Below are 11,689 nucleotides of genomic sequence, written 5' to 3' on the forward strand. Positions count from 1 at the left end.
TATATATATATTACTTTTATCTTGAAAAACCTACCAAACGCAATTTTTTATATATATAAAAAATATTCTCTATTCAGAAACAAAATAAAGAAATGGTATATTGAATTTTCAGACTTGCTATCTTAAAAATAATAATAATAATAATAAAAACAGAAATATCAACGAAGTAAGAAACTGGTTTTTATTCGGGGACATTATCGTAATATTGAAAGAAAGGACGTCGGTGAGAGATCCCTGTCTCGAAAAACATCCGTCAACTGTTTTTTTCTCAAAATGAGCAGTCAAAGGCCATTCCTGTCATTTCGGTGAAGGTCAAATCCGTCCAATAAATTAACACCAAAATTTAAAAACTCAAACCTTAATAATCACGCCCAAAAATCCCAATCTCAACCGTCCATTTCTACCATCCAACGGTACCAAACTAATCTTAAAAAAACAGGAGGGAACCAATGTATACCGTCCGATCTCACTCCCTATCCCTCACTCTCTTCAAATAACCATAAATCCTCTCTCTCTAGGGCTGTCCTTTCTCCTCACTGTCTGTTTCTCTCTCCCGTTCAAGTTTTCTCCATTCTCTAAAAATCTCCAGGTAATCCTCTCTCTCTAGATCTCCAGGTGTTTTTGTTCACATTGCCATTACTTCTCGTTCATTAGATTTATCAATTTTATTTAGTGATTTTTATTTCGATTTTTCTGGTGAAATTTTGTAGATCTTGCATGCTCTTAGTCGATTAGATCTCTGGATCTTTAAAATTTTGTATATTTATTTATTTATTAATATTTTTAACTGCAACACTGCCTTCTTATCTATGGATAGCGATTTTATTGATTTTTTTCAATGTTTTTTCAGTTATTTTAGCTTATGATGGTTACAGAAGTGAGATTATAGTAACAATTTTATGTAGTTTTTGAAATCAATTCAGTTATAGTGATATTGTCTTAGATTCGATGATTTGTTTTTATTAATTTCCCTTCTACGTAGTAATTATTTTAGATCTTACCTATTTAATTGCCATTTTCACTTCTTCATAGTGAGCATATAGTAATTCATGCGTTTTTTTCTTAAACGAATATTTATGAGTGATAGATCTGTTATATTTTATTTTATTTACTTTACCTTCATTGGAATTATAAGATTTGTTAGCTGTGAAATTGTGTGGTGCTGATTGATAGTAGTTTTGATTTTTGCAGAAGCGACAATGAGAGAGATCCTTCACGTGCAAGGTGGTCAGTGCGGTAACCAGATTGGTTCCAAGTTCTGGGAAGTTGTGTGTGATGAGCATGGAATAGACCCGACTGGAAGGTATGTTGGTTCTTCAGATCTGCAGTTGGAGCGTGTGAATGTGTACTACAATGAGGCTTCTTGTGGGAGGTTTGTTCCACGTGCAGTGCTTATGGACTTGGAGCCTGGTACCATGGACAGTGTTCGTACTGGTCCGTATGGGCAGATTTTCAGGCCGGATAACTTTGTGTTTGGACAATCTGGTGCTGGAAACAACTGGGCTAAGGGGCATTACACTGAGGGAGCAGAGCTTATTGATTCTGTTCTTGATGTTGTAAGGAAGGAGGCAGAGAACTGTGACTGTCTTCAAGGTTTGGTGCGCTCCTGTTTTTTTAAGTTGAAATTTTTGTGGAAAGGATGTGCTGATCTGTCGTTATTTTTGCAGGTTTCCAAGTGTGCCACTCATTGGGTGGTGGAACTGGTTCGGGAATGGGCACCTTGCTCATCTCAAAAATACGTGAGGAGTACCCTGACAGGATGATGTTGACCTTCTCTGTTTTTCCCTCCCCAAAGGTTTCAGATACTGTGGTTGAGCCATACAATGCCACCCTGTCTGTGCATCAACTTGTTGAGAATGCTGATGAGTGCATGGTTCTGGATAACGAGGCTTTGTATGATATCTGCTTCAGGACTCTTAAATTGACTACTCCAAGCTGTAAGTGAAACTGAAATGACTGTAAGTTGCATCTGTCGATCACTTTAAATTTTGTCTGAATCTAGTTTATCATGTCAGCAGTTCATCTAGTTGGATTGTTTTTTCTATGTATTTTAAATATGGTTCATGTAATTGTGGATTTGACATGTTCCTTAATGACTCATTTTGTTCTACTGATCACACTTTAGTTAATTTTGTTGCTGGTTTTTGTGTAATGTATAATTGGTGCTCTTTACATTTGATTTATGGAGATAGGTTAACATTATGCAAAATGATACCCACTGGTTCCATAACTTTGAATATTTGGTTGTCGTGACTACTAGTTTTAGGTTCCCTTTTCAGTAAGCATGGGATTGAACAAACTTTTGCGCAGTTATATAGTTCCTTGTCATATGCTTGTTGCTGAGGAATCAACATTGCTTTATATCTGGCAGAGGTTGTCACTCTACCCTTTTTCTTGAGAGACATTGTCAGTAATTAGGGTAGAGCATTAACCAATCACAGTTTTGAGCTGCAATTGATTAGGCAGATAGGATGTTTGCAATCTTTAACGTGTTGCACATAGAAAAATAGAAGAACACATGAGTAGAATCTGAATCACAGTTTTGAGCTGCGATTTGTTAGGCATATATGATGTTGGCAATCTTTAACATGCTCATAGAAAAATATAAGAACACACGAGTTGAATCTGAATTTCTTGCTTTGGATTTTCTTATATCCATCATTTGTGTTTACCTTGTACTGTTGCTGTTGTAGTTGTTATTTTTTGGTTTCTCGGTTGTGTTAGCTCATTTGGATCATTATTCTCTTACAGTTGGTGATCTTAACCACTTGATTTCTGCAACCATGAGTGGTGTCACTTGCTGCCTGAGGTTCCCTGGTCAGCTCAACTCGGACCTCCGAAAGCTTGCTGTGAATCTCATTCCCTTTCCTCGTCTCCACTTCTTCATGGTTGGTTTTGCTCCTTTGACCTCTCGTGGATCCCAGCAATACCGTGCCCTCACTGTTCCAGAACTGACCCAGCAAATGTGGGATTCCAAGAATATGATGTGCGCTGCTGACCCAAGGCATGGTCGCTATCTCACTGCCTCTGCTATGTTCCGTGGCAAGATGAGCACCAAGGAAGTGGATGAGCAGATGATCAATGTCCAAAACAAGAATTCGTCATACTTTGTTGAGTGGATTCCAAACAATGTGAAATCCAGTGTCTGTGACATCCCACCAAGGGGACTCGCCATGGCATCCACCTTCATTGGAAATTCCACCTCCATCCAGGAAATGTTCAGGAGAGTCAGCGAGCAATTCACTGCTATGTTCAGGAGAAAAGCTTTCTTGCATTGGTACACTGGTGAAGGTATGGATGAGATGGAGTTCACAGAAGCTGAGAGCAACATGAATGATCTCGTGTCCGAGTACCAGCAGTACCAGGATGCCACTGCTGACGAGGAGGGTGAGTACGATGACGAGGAGGAAGAGGAGGGTCAGTATGCGGAGCAGATGTGAAGGAGTGTCACAACCAAGCATGAACAGTAATATCCGATTCCTATCGATGCTTCACTATGGTATATGAAGCTCGCATAAGTTAGCTCCATGTATGTTATTGAAGAATATAAAATCCACTGCATTCTAGTTTGTATTGCGGGTAAATGAACTTCACTAGGAGATCAAGAAAAGTTCCTCTTTTCTCTCATCTAGTTAAAAAGTTCGAATATTGTTGATGAAGGGGGAAAGCTTGCTAGTAGTTAAAATCTGTTCTGTTCTGGGTTTGTTTTCATTTTGTTGTCATATCCAGTAATTATTGTTGCTTGCATGTTTCAGTTATTCTTTCCATCTCACCATCTTCGCTTGTTCTATTGGCCCTCTTGATTTTGCTAATTAACACCCATCCAATATTTGGATGGGTTCTTAGTGATTTTAAGATGGTTCAAATTTAGTTTTATAAAAAAAAAAAAAAAATACAATATAATCCATGGGATAATTTATTGCCCTAGATTCCAGAATTGTTCTATTCTAGATTATTTTAAAGTTTATGATGAAGATAAATCAAATGATTTTGGACTGGCCTTTTTTTCTTTACGCGTTTGGGCATCTTTTGCTTGCAAGCCTAATCTCAAGTTCTCAGCTACAGAGCTTTCCTTGAGCGTGCAGCAAGTGCTGGAGGAGGACCTTCCCTAGACACTAAAAGGCTAATCACAAGTTGAAATATAACCAAAGATGAATCACGTGAAGCAAATAAAATTCGTAGTCTATTTTTCTTTTATTGAAAAAAAGAAGAAAAAGGGCTTGCTTGCAAGCTACTTTTCTATGCCCTGAAGTCTAAAGCTAATCAATTTGGACTCTTCTGCAGTTCCAGATCTATGCAATATCTAGTGCATTATAATTTATTTATTTTTGTTTATTTAATTTCTTCAAGCTGCTTTGATGCATGAACTTGAGCAACCACCTTGCTTTGATGGGATTTGCTTCAACTAGCATGCATCATGCTAGCCCCCTCGATTTGGTAGTGGCTTAGGCCCACCCTGTGGAGATAAGTCAACACTTTAGATTTGGTTGCCACGCCATTCACGATTCTTGCTTCAAAATCTATTCTTCGGAAGGAAAGAAGGTGGAGAGGAATTATTGAAGAATCCATCCTGACTTCCAAGAAACCTCGCCCATTCACATGGTTGTTAAACTCGGGTTCGAGCCGACGGGTTAACCAGAAAAACTCTGGACTCAAAGCCTGACTTTATTTAGGAATTGAAGTGAATCAAACAAGATATAAACTCGACCAAACCTGCTCTATCTAGTTAAATATTGACCGAATCAAACTTGATTTAAACCCAATTGAGTCATTGTCTTGTAAAAAACAATTGCTATTGTTTTAATAAAAAAAATTCATTCAATAAATCATTGACCCAAAACCTAACAACCTTTTGCGTGCTTTTGTTCCTAAATGAACAGTATACTCATCTTTGTAAGTTAGGCTGGCTGAAATTACAATTTCGGAATTGAATCAAGACAATCTACACGGAAAAAAATATTTATTAATACGTTTAAACAATGCATTTATTAATGTAGAATTCTTATTAAAGCTCACCGAATCATTAGGTTCATTGGATGACTTGTTGACTTAAAACCTAGGGTTTAAATTAAAATGGATTGGGGTTAAACTAATAAAATTCAATCAACCCAACAATAAATTAATTCATGATCTGATTGAAAACTAACTTGATTTTTTAATTTTTTTTTAAAAAAACATTATTTTGAATTGACCCGCTCAAACCATCAACACAGCTGGGCAAGATTTAATAACTTCGGTAGACTTTACTTTCAGTTTTTTGTTAGTAACAATTAGCTGGAAAAGCACAAAAAAAATGGTTTCTTGTCAATGGAGTCTTGATTTCACATCCAGCGTGATAATGGAAAACGAAGGCTTACAGAAGGGACCTTTTTCTTTCCATTAGATAGATGACAGACGAACTCTGAATTTGGACTTGCCAAGAAACTTAATAATTAATATCCCTTCATTTTCTTTATTTATTTTATTAATAAGCACTTACTCGAGTCCTTTAATAAAACACCCCCGAAATATTTTAGTACCAAGAGTTTTCTGATTTATGGCCATGTTTTATGTAATCGTGGACAAGATTAGATCACTTTTTCCTCAATCAAACCTATTTAATTAACCACAAATTTTAATATAAATCAAGGCATAAAATTCCAAATTTTAATATATGATGCGAGTGAATTGCCAATTATAGCCATGGAATTTGATAGTGGACAATTAATTAAGTTGTGTTTAGTTAGTTTAAAGGAGTCAAGAGACAAAAACATACTTGGTTAAAAAAAATAAAAATGAAGAAATAAAATAAATCCGAAACTATTCTTCTATTTGGAATTTTTAAGATCTAGTTCTACATAGAAAAAAAATTAAACATAATTAATTTTTTTATTTTTCAGGTTTATTAAGAGAAATTATAAATTCTCAGAGTATATAATAGAAATAGTTATTTAAGATTTTTTATTTATTTGATGTTAAGATATGTAACGAAATATTCAAAAAAAAAGATTTCATATTTCTAGTTTATGAAGTAAAAAAACAAGAGCTAATCTTCACAAACCCATTAAAATCAATAGTCATTTAAGATAACACGAAACAGCTTAATTTGCCATTTTAACGGCGACGTGCTATTCTCCATGTATGGTTTTTTTAAGACAAATTCAAAAACCTAACTTGCAATGCAAGGTTAAGGAGAAACGTGAGAATAGTTTTATTGATTATATATATATATATATATATATATATATATATCAGATTAATCTTAGATGACTAAAATGGTATTACTTGTACGATTAGGAAAGGAAACGTGTGCTTAGTGGTTTTAAATATTATCCTTTGCCTGAGTTGGCTAAGGATAAAGCCATATATCGAGCTCTTATCCATGGCAGTTTTGTGTATGATCACCATGGCAAGTGCTGGGAAGGTCATGCTAGTGAGATTAATTTGCTGCACTCATCACTACCAAAATGCGTTGGAAAAAGACTTTTCTAGGGACCATGGCATGCATTGGAAGAAGATAGAAAATATGTGCTCCATAAAAGAATCCAAGCTACCATGCTTGAAGCACTTGGCTGTCATCAAGATATTGTGGAGACAGAGAGGAAATATTGGGATTTTGCCACCTTGATTGGATGCTTCATCTGTCACTTTGCGGTGGTATGGAACCCTACATTAAAATAATTAATTAGGGTTGGCTTTAGTTGAGGCATTGCAGATAATTCTTAAATTCAAGGGCCATAGAAGGCCAGAAAATCTCATGGAACCCACTTCTTTCTCAATCTGGGCCTCATTAGTTTGCTGAAAACAAATTGTCGGAAAAAAGGATTATTACAAGTGGATCCCACCCTTTTTCTTATATGTTTTATTTCCACCTCACCTTAATGGATATCCAATTTAACAATATCTTTATCTTATTTATTATTTATCAAGTAAGATAATTATTAAAAAAAATTCACTCATTCAAAGCAGCTTGGATCAATATATATTATCCATTATATTCGGATAAAATTGTCATTCCTGATCTCACCTCACCTCATCTAAATCTTTTGTTTTTTTTTATTTTATTTTTAAAAAAGCACTGAATCACATTCAATATAATATAAAAAAGTATTTCAAAATAGTTATATGTGGAAATTAAATAGATTCAGTCAGCTTTTTATATAGTTAGACGTGGCAAATTTCAAAAGAGATGATAGACTGAAAATATGGAAATCTGATTTTTATTTATTTATTTATCTCTCCTTTATGGGCACAATTAAGATCGATGTTCTCTTCATATTTGCTTTTTAAATTATTCTTCCTCTTGACCTTTTCTATCACCAGTCTATATATTTTATATAAGAAAATATTATTGCTCTATTTTTATTTCTAGGAGGGCAAGAACCAGCAGCCACCAAGACTGGATCATCCCTTGGACAAGCAAAAAAATCTGACTCTAAAATACCCTAAGAAAGTTGAAAAGGGGACAGGAGCCCCAGGAGAAAGGGAGCAAAATCAGTTTCCTGTGTTTTTATGTGCATTTTATGGGAAATGTTGTGTTGTGCCAACAGCTAGTTTCATGATGTCAATGACTTTTTGCTGGACAATTGCCCTTCCAAAAACCTGACTTTCCTCTGTTGTACAAGTTCTTGGGATCGAAATCAGGAAAACAGCAATTTGGGTTTCCAACTATTTTGAAATTTGCATCCAATTACTGTTTAAGGGTAATTGATTCTTCAAACATTTTCTCCAACCACATTCCAAATTCTAAGTATTGAGACTCTAAAACCTTAGCTGTGAGATTTGCGTAAAAAAATCTGTATTACTTGGTTACTAGTTTAACTCGAGTCAATCATTCTTATTAAAATAATATTGTTTATTTTTTTTATATTAACATAACTAGATTTTAATTTTCTTAAATGGATGAATCAAATTACTAAAAACATTACTAGGTTAAACAAATTTTATAAAGTTAATATATTATTAGATTCAATATCATATTCTAAATTTTTTAGATCAGCTACATCAAATCGAGTTTAACAACTCTGTTAAAGAATTCTTAGCTTTTATGGTCGACATTCAACTCCATTACAACATATAAACACAGGTAATTAAGAACAAAAATTCACCCAGAATTTTAAAACACCAAGTCTAAACATCAATGTTGTCTACATTTGTGTTGTAGCAACGTCGTAAAACGCGTGTCATTTATAAGGACACTGACTATTCATATGTAAAACAAACTTATAATTTTTCTAGCCTGTAAATATTTTTCCAATCTAAAAATTTTCTTGTTTAGGTTTAATTGATTGTACAATGGCACCACAGTGACCCAAAATTAACCTTTATTGACCACATTTATAACCCTATATGAATTAGAAGTGCAAATCTTACGTAGTCCAGCTGTTGGCGATCCAACAAGATTTGTAAGATATTCTTTAGTGTCATTTTCGGTGTCTACAAATAAATAGACTCAAAATAATTATAAATCAGATTCAAAACTATATAGTTATACGTGTGATTCATAAAAAAATGAAGTGCATTTGGACCTTTCCTCGTGGATTCTTGCTCTTTTATTTCTGTAGATATAATTTTCTAATAACAATGCCACTGAGTCATGCTATGCAACCATGCATGAACGCTAGCTGACATTCCTCGCATTTTCCTTCCCTGTTTCAGCCTGCCAAGAGAGCCTCCTTTGTCCTCACCAAAAAGGTGAAATAATCCCTCAATAATACCTGAGATCGATCCTCTCTTCCATGCTACAATTGGACTTGGTTTTAATTAGATTCTAAACTATAGGGAAAAGAATGGAAAAAAAGGCTGATTATTAATTCTTTGTATATCATGCATATCGTTAGAGTCGAGGGTTTTTTTTCATGAGGGAAGTGGGCTAGAGCTAAACATGAAGGGTAGGTGAGAAATGCGAACCATGTGTGCAGAGCTATCTTGAACAAAATTATAAATATATATTTTTTTAAAATATTTTATTAAGTAAGAACTTTGGTTATTAATTATCAAAGTGACTCCTAATTTAAACCGGTTCTGAGTTATGCGTGTGAGTGAATTGATTACATTTACGACTGATCACACAAGCTAAATTCATGGGCAACAGCATTTAACAAGACAGAGAAAAGTCCAAGGAAAAAGGAACAACAAGTGTTTTAAGAGTTCTGGTCTTAAAGTTTCATGTCTAGAAAGTCAAAAAGGAAAAGGGTCCCAAGTAAATTTTCAAAGAACATTGATTATGCTTCTTATGCTAAGGAAACTAATAATAATAATAATTGAATTTGCATGGTTATCAATGGGAGATGCATTAGATTTTTTGACAAGTAATTCCAGAAAGAAAATTCTATAAAAGAAATTCAATTATTGAATTAATTAAATATCTATATATAAGGAAATTAACTTCTAGTCGATTTATAGATTATGTCTACAAATTACGACCTTCAAAAGACCTAAACAATTATGCATGGTGTCATCTATTATTCCCTTAACTTTTTTCCCTATTTCAAGACCTTCCTTTCCTTCGCAAATAAAAGAAGTCCCTTTACACAAAATTAAGCTGCAAAATAGTTTGTTTTTTTAGTTTAAAAATGTTTTTGAAAATTTTTTATTTTTTTTTTGCTTCAAAATAATAATTTTAAATTGTTTTAATTTGTTGATATCAAAAATAAATTTTAAAAAATAAAAAATATATTATTTTAAATCGTTTTGTCTTCTGTCATCTGAACATACCCCAAAATTTCCAAAATACCTTCGAAAGGTCCTATCATGCCCCCCAACTTGAAGAAGAGACCCACGCAACCTCCTCTTCAAGCTTATTAGAAGGGATGGACGGTGAGGCATCGGAGCATAGTTTCTAGGACCACCTCGAATTGTGATATGGAAAAGGATGTGAGTTATTGGTTTGGTAGGCTATATATTGAGTTAACTCAAATTTATTAATTTTTTTATTAAAATGATTTTGTTTTTTTTTTTAAGGAATTTTTTAATGCTGATCAGACTAATTTTAATTAAATTAATTGAATAATAGATGAATTAGATTTTAGATTACGAAGTTCCTTTAATTTATGGTATTTGAAAGTAAAGTGTCCATGAACCATGCATAAATTACATTTAATAAATTTCTTTTAAAATTGAGTATATATCATTGATAATGATATTTAAAAATAATATTACTCAAATGATTTGAAAGATTATTCCTCGAAGGATTATCATTATTTATGCTCTCTTTTTTTTCAGGTGTTTTTTCAGCTATAATATTGAAAAATGCAGAATTAAAATATTAATTTCAGGTGGCAAGCTCCAATTGGAAATGATTCATTGAAAACATTTTAATTTTTATTCATGCAGAATAAAATATTTAAATTCTGCAAATTGCTTTTCGAATGAATACTTTATTCTGATCTCACCTTAATGAGTGATACAGAATTAAATCCACCCCTTTAAGAATCTTTTTTTTTTGTACACTAGATGTCATTATCTAAAAAATGGCGAGATCAAATCTAAATGCAAATATTAAAACGACACCTTTTTATTAACAAATCATAAATTAACCGTAGTTTGTGAAAAAAAAGAATGAATTTTAATTGATGATTTTCTAATTACTATTAGGTGTAAATATTCTTTTTTCAAAAACATTCAAAAAAACATAAAAAATAATGTTTTGTGGGTCAACTGCAATTTGAAATGTGATTGACTACATTAACAAATGAGAACTAAAAAAAAAACAATAATTATAAAGGAAACTTTAAGGGTGCAAGATTTAGTTTTTGAGATTATTCGATGTGTTAATAAATTGAAAAATGAGTTGTTAATAAAAAGTAATTAAATTATGTATAATGATCGGTGAAAGAAATAAAAAATTATTCGATGCGTATCTTGAAAAACGCAATTACTTAGGAAGATAAATTCCACTCATCCTCCAATTTAAAATTAAAATATAATTCCATAAAATAGCAAGAAGAACAATTATACTTTAAAGATTAAATGGTGACATATTTTCAAATTCTTGGTGAAGAAAAGGTAAATATATATAAAAGAAAACAAAGGGCAGGGAATTCATGATGAGAGAATGGGGATATTCTTAAGCAGAAAAATGTTGTCTGCTGCGGGACGATGTGAGTTCAAGTTGGGGCCATGGCTGGCTCAATTTGACATCCTTTCAATAAAAAGTTATTCTGTTCAAAATATCAGCCTTTCAATAAAAAGTGTAAAAAAAGCATAGTTGTAATATCCTGTCCAAGCTTAGCTTAGTGGACGAGGTGAAGCGATGTCTTTTCTTATATTTATTTAAAAAAATAAAACCCTATTTAAACTAAAAAAAAATTATCGGGTTAACATGTTAAGCCGGGCTGTATTTTATATCCGATAATCCAACTTTATAGAATAAAAAAAACTATAAAATAAAAAAATGTTTCACTTGTCACATGGTCACACTGATTTTAGACAGGAATCACTCAGACATGTAACATGTAGCAATTTTTAATGATATCTTGTCATGTAATAGAGTCATATTTGATTACTTTATTAGTAATTGTTGATTAGTTTGGCATAGTGAACCAAGCAAACGTGTCTTTGGAACTAGTGCTTGATTTCTAGTCAAAAGAACTTTCAGAATATATATATCCAGCCAACAAACCAACATTCAAACTTGAGCATTTGACCCTCTTTTTTTCTCTCTTTTTTTTTTCTTTTTTCATGGCTTTCTTCTGTTGAACTAATCACA

General features: G+C 33.0%; 1 protein-coding gene across 1 annotated transcript; it reads left to right on the forward strand.

Moving 5' to 3' along the window:
- The first annotated feature begins 421 nt into the window (after positions 1-421).
- On the forward strand, positions 422-3,767 carry LOC7464075 (tubulin beta-5 chain). The gene is made up of 4 exons (XM_002322573.4): positions 422-589; positions 1,192-1,593; positions 1,668-1,937; positions 2,752-3,767. The coding sequence occupies exons 2-4, from the start codon at positions 1,200-1,202 to the stop codon at positions 3,438-3,440; spliced, it is 1,353 nt and encodes a 450-aa protein (XP_002322609.1). The 5' UTR covers positions 422-589; positions 1,192-1,199; the 3' UTR covers positions 3,441-3,767.
- The last annotated feature ends 7,922 nt before the right edge of the window (positions 3,768-11,689 follow it).

This window comes from Populus trichocarpa, chromosome 16 (assembly GCF_000002775.5).
Source record: "Populus trichocarpa isolate Nisqually-1 chromosome 16, P.trichocarpa_v4.1, whole genome shotgun sequence".
Classification (NCBI taxonomy): domain Eukaryota; kingdom Viridiplantae; phylum Streptophyta; class Magnoliopsida; order Malpighiales; family Salicaceae; genus Populus; species Populus trichocarpa.